The 20,731-nt window shown below is 38.8% G+C and overlaps 1 protein-coding gene across 13 annotated transcripts in view; it reads right to left on the reverse strand.

Annotated features, from left to right (window-relative positions):
- Positions 1-3,049: 3,049 nt before the first annotated feature.
- The window catches only part of HDAC9 (histone deacetylase 9), a 456,332-nt gene continuing 438,650 nt past the window's right edge, over positions 3,050-20,731 (reverse strand). For all 13 annotated transcript variants that reach the window (XM_039706463.1, XM_039706396.1, XM_039706402.1 and 10 more), the window contains 2 exons: positions 18,682-18,835; positions 3,050-9,552 (listed from right to left, as the gene is read on the reverse strand). In XM_039706463.1, coding sequence (XP_039562397.1) covers positions 9,513-9,552; positions 18,682-18,835 — 194 coding nt within the window. In that variant the 3' untranslated portion in view covers positions 3,050-9,512. The remainder of the gene's footprint in view (positions 9,553-18,681; positions 18,836-20,731) is intronic.

Genomic DNA, 20,731 nt, shown 5'->3' on the forward strand with positions numbered 1-20,731 from the left:
AAAGGACAGCAACCGTGGCTATGGACAAATCTTGGTATTACAAAGAGGATTCAGGTGAAGCTGTCTGATGCCACTCTAGATGTACATTTCTGGTTCAGATACAGGCTCTAAAGGAGATAACGAGCTATCATAGGTCAATGAAGATGGAAAGATTTCATTGCAAGACAACAACACTACACTGTGGTGACACTTCTCATGAAATAATTTGTTGGACATTTTTAAGCAGAACTGGAGTATACTTTCATTTGAGAAGTTTTTCAGCACTTCCTGCTTTTTACAGATGTTGCTGCAGCTGTTAAATGATGTGCTCTACTTCCAGTATGAACCCAAACACCCATTCCAGGCAGCAGCTCAAAAGGAGCCAGGACTGGTTCCTTCTGGCTCAGGTGGCAGAGACAGAACTGCTACACATCAGATGTGGTGACAGACAATACACATTTACATTTCAGCTGACATAATATGTATTTCTATAACACGATTTTGAAGGGAGAAAGAGAGGCAGCTGAGAATTAGAGAAAGTACAGGATTATTTATGGGCTTGTTTTCTAAGAATCAGTTGCTGTTTCTTCTGCCATATTTAGTAGGTAGAACAAAGAATTGTCTGATTTATCCCTGCTTGTAGGTCAAATTTAACAAGACTAGATTAATTATAGACTAGACTAGATTATCTACAGATGTTCCAATAAGGTTGTCAAGACTAGATTACCTAAAATACAGAGAAAAATATTAGACTTTCAGTGGTTGTGTTGCTTAACACAGCCAAAGTTGAAGAGCAGAATTTAGACAATGAATAGAAAGTTGAGAAGGAAGTATTACAAATTATGGCAATTATCCTCCTACTCTTTGTTCCTGTGTAGAGTCTGGCAGAATTGCAGTAAGGCTGGGCCTCTGTCACAGCTAATGTAGATACTCTGAATATGGAAAACAAACCTGTACTGTATTGAGGCAATATAAATATTTTTAATGTATGTTTTTATCCTGATTGATTGATTGGCATTTTGTTTTGATAACAACTAATAACTTTATCACAGACTAATCTTTAATAAAATTAGATAGCTAAGGAACTATTCATTCAAATGCTGTAACCACCTGAATGGTGTAAAATGATGTTTGTACATAAAATATACCACAGGAGAGGTAATTTAGGATCTTACCAGGAATGTTCTATTCAGTTATTAACAATCTATGGAGACTTTCCTGTGACAGCCATTAACAGGCTGGGTATTTTTGAGTGATATGTGGACAGAGAAGTTCAGCCAGAAGCAGCATACAAGCTAAGAATATAAATTTTGCACAAAATCCTGGATCAATGCCCTTATTCAGCTTCTAGTAAAGTACAGAATTTCATTTTGGGTTTTTGTTGAACCTGTTCCCTTTTACAGGCAACCCCAGAAAAGGAATTGTGAACAAGAATTGTGAAACCCTACTTTACAAGTCTCCAGGAGGCCTGTATGAAAAAAGTACTGTACCTGCACACTGTGGTAAGCAAAGGTAAAAACAAACTTTTCTCTTTAAAAAGAAATAAATAAACAAAAAGTATTTCTAGCACACTGATACCACATTCCATAACTTTAATATCCTTTTCCTTTTATTTGTCAAGGAAAACAGAAGGAAATAAGGGAGAAGAGCAGTGGGTCAGCACATATACACTCAGATTTATCTTGCTATTTACCCTTTCTGACAAAGAGCCATCCAACTCTTGCTATTCCTTTTAAAGCTGCCAATGGAAAGAAAGATTTTTCCTGGGGAGGAGGATCTCCAGGGGAAGCAGTGAAAAAACATGAGAGGAGGAATCTGAAAGAATTCACTCCCACCCCTCTACAGGAGATTCCTAGAAGCATTTTCAATCTGAAGCTTTCAAAATAACCCACTCCACTTCTCAAAGGCAAGGTCAATTCTGGCAGGTTGATTTTAAAGCAGCAGTGGTGTCTAGCTGGAATCTCTCACAAGGTTGGAATGTTAGAAGTAGACCCAGGAGAGAGGTTTTAATGTACAAAATGCAGGTGAGGCAGCCAGAAAGACATGATGAATGCAATTTATCCTAGGGCTCTGCAATTTATCACAATGGAATCACAGGAAACAAGCAAAACAGAGAAGTAGATAGATAGACTGGATAGATTGAGATTCTCTGTGAATGGAACTTCTTTGAAATATGCCAAGGAGATCACATGTTACATGTTCAGATTTTTAAACAGTATTTTATTGATCAAATAGAACTGTGTGTTTGTAGGTTTGGGGTCCTTTTCCCTAGAAAAGGAAAAGATGTGTTATTCTGAAGAATGAAAAAAGGCTAAAATTATAGGATGCTGTTTTTCTTCACTTTGGTTTTAATCCCCTTCTGGAGCAGCACTGGATATGTGCCAGGAGGTAGGGGTTTCCATGTGCAAACAAAGAGCCTGTACTTCCCAGCTACCCTCCACTCTGCTCAGTTTTCAAGTTCAGGTGCATGAAGGTCCACATACAGAAGCAATTTCAATCTGTGAGCTACTTTTAACAACGTGCAAGTGATCAAAATGTGCTCACAGCAAACACACTCCCTCCTCACTCCCCTGCTTTTGTGGGTGCCTTTCCCAAAACAGGTCTGTTCTATCAAGGTAACAGCTCTGAGTTTTACAGCAGCAGCGCTGGAGCAGTACCGCGACCCAGAGCATTGCTGCAGAGTGCTGGGTATTCCCCACCGCCCACCAAGCAGGGGCCTTGCAGCTTTCCAAACAGTGCATGTACTATTTAAATTGCTTCACTGGGAGGAGAATTATGTGTTCTGCAACGCCTCAGGACAATGAGCCAAAGGAACTATAGAATATGAGCTTGGTGTTAGAGCTGGAGCTCCGCAATGCTCTGCTTTGTGTGTGTTTTAGCCTGCTATGTAACATTACTTTTACATTAACATTTGTGGTTCCTTTTTTATGCACTCCAGCTTCACCATGCTTCCCCCTTTATATTTTAACAATCAGAATCCTATGATCCAACCAGGGTGGCATGTTCAAAGCTCCACTTCTTTTTCACACTGATTAAAAAATAAAACAGGCAAAAAAAACTCCTCAGAGTATTGAACTAGCTTACTTCAAATAGCTTTTATTAACACTAGGACAAGACTATAGCCAAAGAATTATACAAAACACAAAACAAAAGGGATTTTAACAACTTGGTTGAAGACTATTTCACGCCAATCCAATGCTCATATATCTATAATCAACAAAGTTCTGGAGCACAATATTACTTAACATTACTCATTGGATACTTGCAGATACAAAAATGTATCAGGAATAATAACAATGGTTCCTTTTACTCTTATGGAAATATTACTATTGACCTTTAAAAATGTTGCCCTTTGGGTCAGTCCCATTGATGCTTTATCCCTTAGAATCTGCTCTGCCTGGAAAGACAAATTACAGATAAACTTTCAGAACTCTGAGCAAAAGGACTGGTTTTTATCATGGAAACAGATAGCAACATCAATTTCCTATGAAAAAAATAGACATTTCAGCTGTGTATCCCTAGACCAAAAAGTCAGTCTTGTAAAAACCCATGGCAGTAAGCTTGCTTTGAAAGCCTCAGTTATGACTTCACCAGGTATTGCTTTATGCTTTCCTACTGCATCCTAACTTGGAATATTAAGCCAATCATGAAATTTAAAATAGCAGTAAACTAAGCAGCAAGAGACATGAGGATGAACCTGTTCCCCTAACACATGACGTTTACACGCTCAGGAAGCCAGTAGAATAGATCCAGCAGAGTAAATTTTCTATCAGACACACTTTTCTAGGAGCAGAACTGGTACTTCATACTAGAAAAAAATTATGTGAGGGCAAGCTCAGATCTTTTACCTGGACTTTTTATACACTTTTTGTGTCTGAGTGCAGAGTTTGGATTCCCCCTCTAGCTGCCTCCCAATTACCCAAAGCCTGTTAGAAGAGGGATTTAAGTTGTCTTTGAAGCAGGACATCCCATGGATCTACTACTGCAAATGTGCCCCTGGCCATGCAGGCATTGGAGAAAAAGGGGGAATTTGTGGAGATCTTGGCACAGAATCCTTCTGACCACACAGCACCAGTGCCACTGCTTGTATGCAGCACTTTAGACCATTCCCACAGAAGCATGTCTGTGTCACAAATCACAGCTCCTATAAATGACAGCCCAACTCACAGAGTGTTAATTGACATCCAAAGAGCAGTATCTTTGATGATGCAGAACAATTTATATTTTGCTGCAATCTACGCTAACATTCTTAACCACAGAGCATGGCACTGGAGCAGGATGAAGGATTGTGCAGAAGAGACATAACTGAGTTGCTGGAACATCCATCCTTTGTGCTCTTCACTTTCTGTAGTGTGTGATTTACTAGTGATTAGAACTGAGCTAGTAACAAGATCTCAGGGGACAAAACCCTTTTAGATCAAGTGAAAAAATGACATTGTTAAAATCAAAATGGGTTTCTTTTGAGGTTAGAGAGGAATGTAAGTTTCACAATTTCTTTTTTTAACAGTCAGCAGACAGCCAGATAAATAGTACTCTTAAAATACTGCTGCAGTTTGGATCTGTTACAAAAATGAAGCATTTAATTGCTGCGAGAAGTGACAAAGATAAGCATTCTCATTCCCACACCAAGGGAAGGGGAATCTGTCAGAAACCAGACTTTCTTCAGATGGTTTTCTATGTGTTACAACGGTGAATTCAATTACAGGTACAAAACCAAGTGACATGACAAAGAAAGAACTTAAATGATAATTTAGAATGCAAACTCCTTCAAATCCAAGATAAAAAGCAAGTAGCAGAAACTTGATTTAAGAGAGATCCTTTCCTGTGGCAGGTTCCACACACCACATCCCCCCTCCCCAGGTACATATTCTGTTTTACTTCCACATGGAGTCTGTAAAAAAAAAAACAAAAAAAAAGATATAGTAGCTCACAAAGCTCTTTTGTGACCTTTAAAAATAAAACAACCATGCACTGCTATGCTTCTGGAAAGGCCACTATTGAGGAAAAAAATAATTGCCCTATTGGTCATGTTATGAAGTGTCTGCTGGGGGCAGAAAATTTCTTGGGCAAATGCACAGCACACACATCAGCACACATGTTGGCTGCTGCTGCTGCTGCTGCTGCTGCTTAGGAGAGAAAATAGCCAAATAGCCAAGCCAGGTTCACATCTGCATGAGTTTGGGCATGCTGGTGGGACAGGGGTGGCATTTTCCAAAGAATAAGTGCTTGCTGAGCACCTCCTTGCCCCTGCAAGCTAACCAGGATTAGCTGTTTTACAGCCATCAGTGCCTTTGGAAAAGTTCCCTCTAATTCTTTGTCCCAGACACATTGCCCTGAAAGTGTCCTGCTGTCTGTCTACAAAAATTAGTCAGTCTCTACATTCTTGTTCTCTACAGGACCTCTGGTGTTGGCTGCAGCAAAACCTTTCTAATATTTCATCTCCGGTTATGACTCTCAGCCTTTCAGAGAGGCTGCACTTAGATAAGACACCAACTAAAATACCACATACTCCAGAGAGGAGTTTGTTTTGCCACTTATATTCAGCCTGCAGCATGTTGTTGGCTTTTTTGCGAAGTAAAGGCATAGCCATCTTTATTTGCATAACATTTTCCATTTCTTTTATGATATTTATTTAAGATAGCTTAATGATTTTACTTTTTTCAGATTCACTCACTTGGAATTAGTTGCTTCATTTGCACTGAAAGAAAAATTAGGAAGGTTAAAAAAGGGGAATAATTCTGTCATCTTTACACTGGCAAAATTCCCACAAACTGATTACCCACTAGAAATGTTGCCTGAAAAGAGATCATATAATCAAGCTGCAAATTATATTAAAACCAAATGAGCTTATGCAGAATTCCTCCACAGAGTCCAAAAATGAAGTGCAAGACACTTGAAGATTTCAGCAGTTCTGAGATTTGCTGTTCATCGCTGATCTTACTCCAGCCCAGGTAAGAGCCTTAAGCTGGATAGAAATCATTCTTTTCTTGATCTCCTGAGTCATGTCTCTTTTTAGGTTTCAGTTTGTACTACAAACTGAAGGACCTAAGAATACAAGAAAAATACAAGAAAAGCATAGTGATAAAAGAAAAGCTTAACTGAGCTTAATACTTTGCTCCTAATGCTAGAGAAGAAAATGAACTGGAGCAATGTTACTGGGAGGTGCTGATGAGGCATCCCTTTCTGGTGGTTGGTGAGTAGTTCAGGAGCAGAGCACAAATTACTTCAGGATTCCCCCATGAGGCAAAGATTTGCCACAAATGGCAGTGGCAGCCTGGGGTGGAGGTACCATGGGATGTTCTTCTGCCTGCCTGCAGCCCTCATACCACCAGGACCAGGCAGAGGGTCACCCTGGCTCCGAGTGCTCCCTGCTGCCTCCTCAGCCTCACCTTCCCCATGGAATCACACACAGAAACCACTCCATCTTGTTTATGCATTTCAGCTGAATTTTAGATGTAATCTAAGATCAGACATAGATATCTGGCAGCCAACTTGAAATATCTGGGACTGAATTTTCAGAGGTGTCAATCTCTGTAGCCTAGTGGGAAAGGTCTGTGGGAAACATGAGACTTTGATGTCTCCTCAAAAATCTGAATTTTTACACTTCAAACACACAATTCATGCATCTTTCTGAAATTCTTGCAATCTGTTGTTGAATCCAGTTAAAACTGGGCATTTTTAAGAGTGTCTATGCCAATATTTCCCTAGAACTATGACTAAAATTGCTGGAAGATATTTTAACTCCAGTCCATGGGGAGCTATTGACAGTAATAAAAAAATACTGTGAGAAGAAAACAGCAGCAAGTGAAACTGCCCTCTCAGAAAGCCCAGGTCTGCTTTGAAGGAAGTGTTGATATTCACCATAAGCCTCAATCATTTCCCAGAGGGCTGTAAGATGCCTTGGAATGACATAATCAAAAAGCAATGGTGTTCTTGACTTAAAGGGGAAAAGAAAAGCAGGGCCTGATCCATCTCCCATCGAAATCAAAGAGGACTTTGCTATTGACTTCAGTCAGAACAGAGTTCTGGACACAATCTGTGTGCAGTTTATTACCACACTTGTTTATCCAAACGATCCTAACTTCAACCAGCAGCATGTCTAGATATCTGCCTCGGACTACATCTGTACAAATGTATAAGTGTGAGTTTATAATGTGGTTTAATTCAAATTATTCTGGCATTTTAAAAGCATTTCCAGCTAAAAAAGACAGCTTTAGCTGATTTGCACCTCAGAAGACATACTCTGGAAAAACTTGTAACTCACATTTCAGGTTGCAATTCATATACAAGTTCATGCAAGCTAGGGACACAAACAGATTTTAGGGTTAATTTTAAAACGATGTTACTATGCACTCAATTAAAATTTTGCAGCCATGATTTCAAAACGTGAAAAGCTCTACAAATTACCCAACTCATCAGCTATAGCCCTTGGTTTCCTTGAAGGGAAATTTCTTTGATGACCATAACAAAATCGCAGTAAATGGCAAGTAAGATTGCCATCAGAAGTCTGCTGAAAATGCAGGAGGAACTCCTGATTGCTTTAGTCATGTGAACAACCCCTTCAGAGCAGCCCAGAGTCAGGAAAGGTGGCTTACACCAGGAGTTAATTTAGCCTGATGGGACTCTGCATTACTAAAACGAGCACGGTTTTGGCTTGTAAATGGGGGGTAGAATTTTATTTCACTTTCTGAGGGTCAGAATTTTATTTCCCTTTCTAAGGGGCATACATTCATTTCAGAGTAAACCTTTCAGAATAAAAGTTTACTCCACATTATAGGAAATGACATCCCTTTTTTTAGCTTTCCCTTTTCAAAGCATGCCTCAGATTTCTAACTTGTAGTGGAGAGCTTTGGTATAAGTAATAAAAGTCTTTAAAATTAAAATGCTAATCGTAAACAAACCCAAATGCATGAAAGATACAGTCTGACTGCATAACAAAAGAGAATTATATAATTCTATTTGAGTGAAATCTTTCATCTTTGATTTACAGGTTTGAGTCTGCCTATAACTGAAACCATATTGTTCCATATCTTTCATATCATGGCCTTCCCCAAAATCTTGTTTTAATTAAGGTTCCTTTCAGATTTCAGAATAAAAAGCATGACAGTCTTCACTTATGGCTTTAATATATATCCTTTTCTTTTTTCTTTTTTGAATTTGGCAAATATAAAAAAAATGAACATCACTTGCTTTTAAAAGCTGAGCAAGCTATCAAATACTGCAAGCTGAATACTTCAAGGTATCTCACGGGGTTCATTAGGTGAGAAGGTTGTAAACAAAATAAAGTTACTGTAGCAGAGTTTTGTTCATTTGAAGTACTCTTACATACATGCTCCATCTCTCTCTCTCTCTCTGACAGTAAGGCAACACGTGTAACAGTTTAAGCGTTCATTTTCAGCTAAAGGCACAACTCTATGTTACGTTCTCAAACATGGAATTAAACAGCTAAAGTCACATTGCAGGGAGATCTTGCTGCACTTCGGGGATCTAAAATAAAGCCTAAACCCTTTGAAGCTTCTTAAGCAACATCAGTTCTCTTGGTGCAGGACTACATAAAAGAATCAGTGCGTATTCACAACACGACCTGTAAAAAACACCCCCACACAGCCTCCACAGAAACACCTGAGCTTCAAATGAGCTGCACGCAGTTACTGAGGGTCGCTGCTTTGGAGTCAGAACGCAGAAACATTTCAGAACAAACCAAAAACACGTTTGAAAAACTATCCATACTTGATCTCTGCTGCACATATGGTGAGCGCTACTGTCAACTACAGAGGGTACAGCACTTTTTCTTAAAGGCAAAAGATCATTTTAGAGAATTGTGAATGTGTTTTTATGATAGAAAAGATTACATGAAATCGGGAGGGATGACCAGGAACAGGGAAGAGAAAATAAAGCACCACTAAGCACAGTACTTCAGGGGATTTATAGTACAATAAGAAGTGCTTTTCCTTTAGCTAAAATCCCTCATCATAATTTAAATGCTTTTCACTTATTCAGCTAAGAATTCATTACAGGAGGTTAAAAAATGGCACATAAAATAAGGGTGGGGTTTTTTTTTTCCTTCATTACACAGAGCAAAGAAAACAAATTCTATTAACAATTTAACATGGTATGAAAAAAATTATCCAGTAAAAAGTGTCAGAAAGTGATTCACGGATTTCACGGAGTATGTTGCTGGCTGTTGCATTTCTCATATCTATAATCTATCATGTAGAATTTTGCAATACTCTATTTCACAATTTGTGTTGGTGAGTGGGTCAAACAGCATTAAAAAAGCATGCTCTGGGCTCTTTCTCCCAAGTCCGTTTTACTGTAACTCTAGAATTGTGTCGGTTACATTTAAGGAATCTTTCAGGCTCTTTCAACTCCATCCAAAGAACAAGTGAAGCTGCTACTCTGAGTTTTGTGCCCAGTGTTTATGTTCCATCTGATCTGTGCCACCCAAGAAGCAGACAAGACATGTCTGAGGGTGCGTTTGGGGGATACACAATGATGTCACCCACAGGAAATATCAGGGAGGACTTGGCACTTCACAAGGCTGGCTCTTCTTCCATGGGCTCACCAGCAGCTCTGTAAAAATAAACAGGCAATCAGAATACGGCACAAGAGTACACAATGACATTGTAGATTTCCATGCATAATCAAAGCTGATTTTTCAGCTCTCTCAGATGTTTATTTGTGTTATTCAGCTATCCATAAATAGAGTTTCTTTCCTAGGAAGTATAAACAAATGTCAAGTGGAAAAACATTTTAGATCCAAGCAATCACCGAAAATGTTCCTGTTTATATTAAAATATGTCAGAATATTTTATAACATTTTGTCCAGAAATGTACATGCTTTGTGTCAACAGAATAAAATAATTTAATGAAAAAATAGCTGTGATACTTATATTTTACAAGCTTTTCCAGCTAAAAATACATGCATTTATTTTTTTCAAGCGCACACCATTAAAACAAAATTCTTCACTAGTAGCCAAGTAGTGTTCCCTCTGAAGTTCTTCTCCAGTCTCCTAGTTTTTAATTTTGTGTTTTCATAAACATATTGCCTGCCTGCTTGCAACTTTTGAGACTAAATCCTGAACCTGATCAGCAGATTGCTATCAAAGAAAAAGCTTCTAATAGTTAAAGCAAATCAGATTATATCTATACCTTTTATATGGAAACCTCTGGGAAATTATCAGCTTAGGCAAGATGAGCTCTCTAAGACAACCAATAAGAAAATGATGAGGACATATATGATGAGTTGATGTCAAGTCTTGCAAGTCCTCATATCTGACAATCTATTGAACCTGAGGAATATGATGGCAATTATAAAATGGGAAGCTCCTGAGATATTGGAGAGAGTTCACTACTGAAGGGCAAATAATTTGGACAGAAATAATTTTTCATCTCAGTCATTCAGCCTTAAGAACTACTTTAAAATAGTAACTTTAATAAATTTTAAAATCAGGAGAGAAAAGTAAATGTAAATTAATAAATTAGATGTTTACCAGTTAATTCTTCTAAGCCAGTATAATAACTGTCTTCAGTAAAACATTCCTCAGAAAGTAAAAATTCATGAGATCCCATGGGAAAAAAAATAAGGGGGGCTTGCTTGGGCTTTGTTAATTTATTCAGCAAGGAAGCCAGAGAATTTTAAATTAATCTGGGATTTATTAAAGAATTTCCCAATGAAAAAATCAGCAGTATGTCTTTTAATTATTTTATACAGGTTATTCCTTTCTGCTTTGGAATGATCACTGATAGCATGTTGAAAAATATGTCAGGTGAATGATGTGTGAAAGAGACGATCTTTTTCAGACTAATCACCTTCCAAAGGGTATAAACTCTACAAGCTGATTGATAAATCACAAATCTTTTGTTCCTCACCACATGGTGGAGGATGTCTCCTATGTACAGTAACCACTGCAGCTCCCTCATTCCTGAGCAGTGAGGGGAAGCCCCCTTGCACTCCCTCTTTTCCCCCCTTTCCTTTGTTCTGGCTTGCAGCAGAGAGCACACCGTGGCAGCCAGGGTGAGATGGAGCCCTGCCTGCTCTGAGGTGCTCAGGTGCAATAAAAGATCACACACCAGGTGAGGAATTCATAGGGTGTGCTGCTGTTGTGCCAACCACACACTTCCACTTTCTCCAGCCACTTGTGGGAGACTTGAAAGTCCTCTGGCATAACACAGAGGGTCAATAAGCCCTTGTTAAACATCCAGAACTTTATGGGTCTGTCTGGAAAGAAGATAATTTGGAAGCATATGACAGCTCAGTTTTTAGGTTCTACGAATGAGAAACAATATGTGTCAATAGATTTCAGGTGGTGATTGGCAGATCAGGAAGGAATGAAGCTCTGGAAAACCTCTGGAAGTGAGAGTAGGATCTTGGACTATTCATAAGAACCTAGGGAAACAGTACATGCAACAGTCTGTTCACATGTGTTTGACTTCTGGGACTGACATTCTCATGAACAAAGTACAATGAGGATCTTATTTAGGATGTTCACAGGGAAATTTTTCACTGACAAAGGTGCTTCTGAGGGGCAGGAGAAGCCCTCACTGATCTTGAGTGCTATATTCTAATATATTCCAATATATTCCAACAATAGGCCGAAATTCTTCACCAGCCAGAGCATAAGCACCAAAAATAATTTTTATATATAAGTGCCAGATGCAAGGTCCTTTTTAGGAAAGGAGATAAGGTTAGAGCTCCATGCAATCCAGCTGTTTTCTCACAGTGTGGGTACTCTCATAGTCTTCTTCAGTCTCCTTTTGAAGACTTATGTGTATGTTTTACCTTCATTTTATTAATGTCAGAGAAGTCACCGGACTTATCCCGTGGTTTATCATTAAAAACATATATTTTTATGAGATAACGGCTAAGGCCTCAGGCTAGAGTTTTGTGTGAGAGCCAGTATTATTTTGGGGCCAAAGGACAGAGAGAAAAACACTGTAAATCCCATAGCACTGAGCAGAGAATCAATATATACCCATTCTGACAAAATCAAAAATTGTCAAAAGAAAAATCGAGGGGGCAGAGTCTGACAGGCCAAATTTGTGTTACTTCAGCTTTGTCACTGTGAGTTATGTCAGTTCAGTCAGTCCTCCTGTGGCTGACAGGAAGTTGGCATAAAAACATAAAACAGGCTGAACCCCCATCCCACATTTGTGCTCGGAGCAGTTCCTCGAGATGCTGTGAGCTCAGGTCTGATCTAAAAACCAATTCCATGCAGTCAGCAAATTCAGAAAGTCACCAATTGAGATTGCAATGATTATAGAACCACAACTGTGATTTTTCTCTAAGGCTTCACTGTGGCTCATTTAAACTGCAAGTTCCTAGGAGCTGAGCCCTCCTGCATTCACTTTTCTTTTGTGTGCTGTAAAGACTGTTCATCTCTAGCTCTCTATATGTAGAATTCTGACTATGGCAGAATGAAATAATCTCTTTGCAATTAATGCTAAATAAAATGATGTTGTTTAAGCCTTCAAACAAAATAAACAGATGAGGCAAAAATCCTACCATATGGATAAAATCTGGCAAAACATGTGATACCTTAAATATTGTTCTGTGGCAATTAAGAATAAATGTTATTTATGATAAAAATATTAAAAGTAATTGATATCTACAATTTAAAAAAAAGTAGTATTTAAGAATGTAGATAAACTCTAGACATCACCCAAAAAAGAAAATGTTTCTCTTACCTTATTTTTTAAATGAGCATTACAGAGAGTCCTCTTAGCTAAATTATCACACACACAAAAAATAAAAAATCAAGGTATGTTTCCAAGGTAGAAACTGAACAAAAGATAGATTTTTCTGGCATGGTATGGCTATTTTATGCCATTATCTGTTCCTAATTTAACTCAGCAGTCTCAGGGAAGATAGTTGTAATTGAAAAGTGATCCTCTGGTAGCAAAGAGCTGGGGAAAAAGAGATACATTTCTATATCATGAAGGTGATTTCGGGAGTGTCTAAAGATATTATATAAGACATCCTGAGTAAGTGTATATCCTAGTAAAAATGGACTTAGTATGGATCAAAGGGAAAGGAACTAAAAGTAAAACCATCCTAGTTTAAGAGCAGAATAAGGTAACTACATACATACTCTCAAAAGAGGAAGTAATGTCCGAAAAAGGCAAATTAAATAAAATATAAACTCTGGCAAGTTAAATGTAAATCCTCAATGAAGCAAACTAAAGGAAAGTCTGGAAAGCAATATATTAAAGGCATAAAAGCTAATAATAAAAAGATCTTTCAAAATACATCAGAGGAAATGATCAAAGCATAAAAGGAGCATCAAGGAAGGTAGACCACAAAAGTAAAATGAACTATTTATATCTGGGTTCACTAGAGATGTGTCAGTGAGATTTTATTACTTGCAGATGAATTATCCTGAACTGAATCAGTGCTAGAACAAACTGATACACCAAACATTGCCAAATTTCTAAGAGCAGATGATATCTGTCTGCTAAGTTCCAGGGGAATATGATTAGGATGTTGTTAAAGAAATAGTTATTGAGCATATTCTACAGCTTAACTCAGCAAGAGGTAGAGAAGGCAAGAAAAGCAATTCCCCTTTTGGAAACCACAGGAGGTACAGTAAGCCTGTATGGCAAAATTGAAAGCAGCTACAATCAGTGATGGAATTAGTAGGCATTTAGGTAACAGTCATTTGGGTAAGAGTTAGGTCTTAACACTTATAAAGATGGCAATCCTTTCAAATTTATTAAAAGTTTCTGAAGGAAATTAGGGAAGAGGGATCAAGTGATTTTCCCCTGCAAAGAAGGTCTTCCAACAATTTTATCCAAATGCTTAGAAGAACCTTGGTTGTTGAAAGAAGGTACTTTTACAGATTAACAGTGCACCAAAAGTAGGAAACACAGAATAATATTGGTGAATTTTTACCATGGAGGAATTCTCCAGAGCATCTCAAAAAACTAGGCAGACTACGAGTAGATGTAGGTGATAATGTTTGCTGATGACACCAAATTGCCAATACTACTCAGCTCTAAGGCTCACAGCAGCATTTCTGTATGGAGAAGAAGGCAAGCAACAGAAACACAGAATACACAAAATGAGGGAGGACAGCTTTAACTGAATTAACAGTGATGGTTATGACTGAGAGCTTGGTGTTAATGGTAGAGGAGCAGAAAGCCACAGAAACAAACATCCCCAGTATTAGCTACTGTGTAAATTCACAATATGCCCAGGACCTGGAGTCCTGCATGCAGCTTTTATTCCATCTCAAAGAAACTACAAAAAGCACAGAGAAGAGCAAAAATCATCAAAGGTAAGAAATTATTTCCATCCCAACAGGAATACAGAGTCTTGAGAAGCTCTGGCCTTTAAAGCCAGATATGGGTCAAAGATTATGAGTAAGAAAAGAGGTGGTTTTCTTTCTCACAATACAAGACCTAGGGGTTTCCCAGTGATTTTATTGGTTAATTAGTAAAAGCAGTGTGATGCCTGATGAGGCTGTGGGGTTCACTACCCAAGTGCTTACCCAGAGGTGTAAGCTGGTTCCAAAAGGTTTTGAAAAGTTTATGCCTGTGTATGTATGCTCAAGGCTTTTACACAGGATGGGTCAGATAGAGCAGTTAAGATCTATCAACTCACCAGGGCAAGGCTGGCTCTCAGCCTCTTCTACTCCTGGCTCTCTTCCTTATGAACCCACCATCAAAATGATGAGAAGGTGATGAGAAGGTGAGCAAGATAAGGGTGTAGGCTGACCTGGGAAAGCTGTTCTGCAGCTCCTGAGCCTGGAGGGGTATGGCCAGGTATGTAGCTGTTCTGCAGCTCCTGAGCCTGGAGGGAATTGTAAGCCCTGTGGGGTATGGCCAGGTATGCGCTGTGTACTCAGCACAGCTGAGGTAGATATCTGAACAGTGAAATGCCAAGTGAAGCTTTATGAGTGGATAGACAAATATGGCAAGTGACCCAGCTAGCTGTACCCCACGATTCAACCAGATTTGCTCTAGTATGTAATATAATACAATTTGACTGAAACTGCAACTGTAGCTCTGTAACACTAAGAATAAAAATTATACTTTGTTTTCATTTCCATTTGAGTAAAATCTATGCTCAGCTGAATCAGAGCCATAAAGTCAAATTCTGATAAATGTCATTCTCAAGATTTACTGCTTCCTGTAAAAATAGTAAGTGCAAAAGATCTCCCTCCACACCCTTTTCTTTTTCCATTTTAAGAAGAAACATACAGAAGCTCCAAGGTATCAGGGACAGCAGTGTACTGAATATTTCACAGCACAATTTCTGAAACAGATGTCTGGCCAAAGCAAAATTCTAATCAGCTAAATCTGTATCTCACATAGGGAATAAACAGTTATCAACACACAAAAGTTCTGGTAGTTAGAAATGTTTTATAGGGCATGCCTGTTCCTCTAATTGCATCTCCATTTAAATCCCCGTCAGCACCATACATGTTTCCTATCCTATCCACAAACTCTTTTTTCTATATCTTTACTCTTCCAAAGGCTATAATTGAGATTCAATTTGACCTTAAGATGCAGAGTTATGCTTTGGTAAAATAAAACACCAAAAGCATAGCAGCTTTACACGTTTTTCTTCATTTGCCTTGCCAGAGAAAATCAAGTAAAAAAATAATCGGCACTGTCACTTGAAGAAAAGAAAGAAAGAGAGAAGAAAGAAATAAAAATACTTTATATGGGCCTTAGCCAGGAGCATTTTATCCATCAGTGGTAAATGAGTCAGATATGAGTTGGCCAGGAAAAGAACTGCTTTGCCCAAAATCTGAGTTTAAAGTGAGTCATCTCACTCCAACACCAATATATCCTCCAACATAACTTCCCGCAGAGAGACTCTTGCTGCTGCTCTTCATCTGGAGGCCTGACCATCCAGAGCTGAAGTCGACAGGATCTCTGCCATCGAATCAGTGAAACAGGCTTAGAGTTGCAGGCCAGAACTATCAGCCTGGCTGACCGTGGTGGGAATTAAGAGGAAGCAAACTGACTCCTGGTGTAAGGAAAGAACCTTTCAGGCTGCCCTGTCAGCCATGGTATTCCTGTTCTGCTCCCACCCTACCTGTCACAAGCAACTTTCTCAAATGAACACTCAATGCAAAAGCTTGCAACAGGTCTTCAGAAGGTGACCCCATCTACACCAGTAGAAGGAAAGGAACACCTTCTAATAGAACTTGAGACACCACATGACTCCCCACATCCCTGCTGCCCTCTGTTTGCTGTAGGAAGTGTCTGGTGTAGGTGCATTGCATACATGGTCCTTTATTACAACAAACATTAAAAAACATGAAAAAGCAAAGCTGAACTCGTCTCTACATTCCTGCTGTTTGTGTTGGTATGTACCTATTAAATGGATGGTGTGCTTATGTGAAATGAAGTAAATTATACAGAACCCAAAGAATGCAATGTCACAGGCTCACTCTCTGGACATTCCATCATGGATTTTCATTTACACTCAAAAGAGCAGGAAGGTCCTCTCAGGTTTCCTCACAGCTGAGGACTCTCAAAATCCAACTTTCAGGGGGATCATTTTGATTCCATATTGTTCCTTACATTTATCAGGAAGAAAACAAAGATAATGATGCTCAGAAGCCTCAGAAAACCTAAGTATCAATTTTGGTCCAGTAGGACACCATCTTTCTTGTCCTGTCACTCTCTAAAGGCAACTTGGCTTCATGTGACTTCTTTGAGGGTTACAAGCGTGGAAAGAGATTTCAGGATGAATGCGTGCGTAGGCTTTTTTTTGTGCAGCTGACAAATATCTGCAGCACCACAGAAGATATTCCAAACGAAGTCATTTTTCCACAAAACAATTCATCACAATGGATTCATCCCTACAAGAGTCCAGAACTGATGAAGTGTAATGAATCTGGCAGCCACATGAATTCCACTTGTGCACATTTCAGTACATCCATTTTTTGTCATGTGTCTCAGAGCTGCCCTGAAATTCTGTTTTCAGGATGGGTGGAAACTGTCACAGGTTATCAGTTGGTAGGTAATAAGTACAGTAATTAAGTGCAGTGTTAGTCAAAGGGTTATTTTGTTCAAATCATGTAGGAGTAGTAGTTGCTCTTGGTAGTTGTAGTTTTGAGTGGAGGCACATAACAAATAAAATCTTTGGTTATTCTCAGCAATGTAAAAATACACAAAATTAACCATGCCCTTTTCCAGATAATTTATAGCTTTAATTCGCTTCACTACATTATTTCCAGTACTTTAACTAAAATTATTTATATTTCAGAGCTATGCACACACAAGTGGGATTTTTTTCTGTCCCTAGCTAGCTGAAGTGTCTTGTAACTGTCAGAAACTTATATGAAAAACTACATTATTCCTTCGTTGAGCACTGCTTACCACAGTCACAAATCTAAAATACATCTTGTGTTCATCATGTATTCTTCTCTAAGCTTTTATGAAGTTGTCTGCAATAACCCCAGCACAAGAATAGCCATGGCATATTAAATATAATTACAATTGGAAAGGTAATTATGAAAATACTGTGAACTTTACTAGCTAGCTCCACTCCCTGTGTGTCCCTTTGAGCCATGCCTCAATTCTTTGACAGATGAGTGTTGCCACTGTTGTGAGGGATGTTCATTGCCAAACACATCCACAGCATTGAGCATTGCACTATTCCCCTGGGTGCCTATCAGTTCAGTTCTGATTAAAAGACACAACACAGGAGGAAAGAACTGAAACAACTAAGAAGCAGTTACAATGTGGGAGCCATGGATCTTTCTGGCTCCACTCCCACCACTGCTGTCCCTACCCACAGCTCTCTCTTGACTGTTGTTCCACAGCCTGATGAGCTGATGAGTCTCCTTATAAGGCTTTTTTTCATCATTCCTCCCTCCTCTCCTCTTTGCTGTGTAAGATGGAGCCCAAGTAGTTCCACTACATTTTGTGTCTTTCTCTACTGGTGAAGACCAGGAGTATTTGTCCTTAAAACAAACAAACAGAAAATAATAGGAAACTCCAAAAACTTCTCCAGTGGCTTTTCTGATTATAGATGACACAATATTTGGTGGCTACTGTGTTTTTCCACATATAGTTGGCAAAACACACAATAGCATTTACTGCATCATTTTCTTAATTTGCAAATTGAAAGAAATTTTCATTAATGTAAAAAGCAGATGAAAAGCTGGGAAAACCAGCACTCTCATTCTTTGCTGGTCTACCTTGATCTTAGTACATAGAAAATGTTGGCCCTAATCCTGGTCAGGATAGCTTTAAGTTTTATACTAGTACTGTTCACATTTCTTCCAGGGAAGTAACTTCTAATGCCTGTCTAATATCACTTAATAGTGATTTAAGTCCATAGTTACTAAATTTATCTGACTGTTTGTTGAATGCCTTCCTAGAAAATTAAAAGAGATTTTAAAAGCTTCTAATGAGAACAATATGGTTGATTACACTTGACCATGTCTATTTACTTCATAAGGATATTGCAGTTTTAATGAAGTAGTAAGAAGTAGACATGGGAAGAAAACAAGGTTCTTGTAATAATCATGAATTTTAGTACAGAAATAAAGATATGAAACCCAAAAAAACCTGCTAATATCTCTGCTTCCAATGGCTAAGTGAAAGAACTGAAATCTAGGGATGAAAAATTCCAGGTATCTCAAGGTAATTTTGAAACAACCCTTAGTCTTCCTTTCTTCTTAATTGTACTTGGCTGGAGCAAAAGCCTTGTTGACTTTAATAATTTCATGCACTTACCTGCTGCCTTCCTGAGGAATACACTGCTCAACATCCACTGAAAGAGAGGCCATAGCTGATACTGTTTCTGTCTCCTCCCTCTCTTGCTTCTGAGACTCAGCCAGAGCACAATCCACTGGCACAGAGTATGGCTCCACTGACTTCCAGTACTTGCCTAAGGAAAACACACATAATAATTTATGGGAATTTTAGCTAGCATGGTGGTACAAGAACAGTAATCACTTAGTTCAACACTGAGTGATTATAGTTTAAAATCTCTGTGGTGTAAGCAGTACAGTTGAAATTTCAAACTGCAGTGAAGAGGTCTATTTCTGAACCTAAGAATGCCAAGTTGGAAAGTGCTTTCGTTCCAAGAGCTGTGTCACACCCTTCCCCAGAAGGTAATAAACTGGAGGAGTAACACACAGACTAATGAACACAGATTGTCAGGAAGTCTATTGGTTTTATCTACACAAGGTGATGGGAGTTCAGAGCAGGGTTAATAACTAGAAGTTCTGATATGGCACACAGTTGATGCGGAGACAGCAAAATGTAAAAAAAATGTACATTGTGCAAAATAAAAAAAATGTACAAAGTGCTCACACAGCACTGTCTTGAAAAGGAAAGAAGTCAGAAATGCCAGCTCAGAAGTGGTGTTGCCAGAACAATCAGGTTTGTTAGTCCTGGATGTTCTTTCTCCTCCAACCTCAGGGCGTATACTAGAACAATAATTTAGTTAAAACTTTCATATATGAACTGGCTGTTGCTGGAAGGCTGCCAGGTATCATAAGGGATAGAGCTTTCTGTTCTGCTATGTAAAAATACAGCAGTGGATTAAAAGCATGAGTATTTTCAGATTTTTGCCTGCAACAGAAGAAGCTCATCAAGCAATGCAAAAAATAATGGCAGGTGACTCATCCTAAACATATAAAATGATCTGCTATTAAGAAATAGCAGCATGGCTATTAAAAAACTGTTTGATTATTGAAAACCACATGAATAAGTACGAATTTGCATACATATTTCTTAACAGTCCAGTAAAACACTGAGCACTCACTAATTGCCAGGTGGATGACACCTGGGGATTAGGAGCTTTGGGAAGTCTGGGAGCTCTGGACCAGAGCTTAGTGTTTAGCAAGAAGCTTTCAGCAGCTGCTGCAGAGGTTGGATCAGGGTACTTATCTGAGAATTAGACAGAGGGTTTCAACAGCTGTGAAAGAGAGGGGATCAAGTAGGGGACCTTTCCAAGGACTAAAAGGAGGATTTTGGCAGCTGGGCAGCAGGCTGAGCTGAGGTGCTTATCCAGAGGGTAGCTGGAGGCTTTGACAGCTGGGAGGCCAGGCCAGCAGTGGTGCTGCCTGTGCTGAAGAAAGGCTGCTGAAAACTCCCTCTTTGGTAACACAGCTCTCAACACAGTTTCAGGCTTTTGGAAGGATGAACTTTTCCCTCCAGTGAGAAAGCAGCTGTCAATAAAGCCTGAAAATGTCTTTATTCAAAAACATCATTGCAAGATGAAAGCCCAAGTCAATCTTCAAGAACAACAAGTGAGCATGGCCGGAGTGTTTCTTTGAACTCTAATAGTGTGCACGTTTGAGTAGTTAGCAGAATCTTTAAATAACAGGGACCTTCTGGGGATAAAATGTAAAGTGTATTAAGTATCCTACAAAGTTGAGATTAAGTGTTAGGAGGTTGGCTTTGCTCCAAAAACATGAAAGACAGAGCTAAAAAGTTATGTACATAACAGTAGGCTCAATGATTGGAGCCTGGCAAATTTTATAAAAACAAGACAAAAATATTCTCTATTATTACTGTGCTCAGAGACCATATTCTCTATTCATTAAAAAATACACTAAAAACAAACAAAAAAGTTATATGAGCATTCCACAGTGTTCTCACAGATCCTATGTACAAAAGTCAGTCTTTGCAATATACACCCAATTCAAACCCTATAATTTATGAGCTAAATGTTCACAGAGTGGGTGGGGCTTTTGTTGCAGAAACAGATGTGCAAGAAAATAAAATCTGTTGGCATGGGAATAATACCCCCTCTTGCCTATAAAAGAAATGAACC

This window comes from Passer montanus, unplaced genomic scaffold, assembly GCF_014805655.1.
Source record: "Passer montanus isolate IOZ18808 unplaced genomic scaffold, ASM1480565v1 scaffold10, whole genome shotgun sequence".
Classification (NCBI taxonomy): domain Eukaryota; kingdom Metazoa; phylum Chordata; class Aves; order Passeriformes; family Passeridae; genus Passer; species Passer montanus.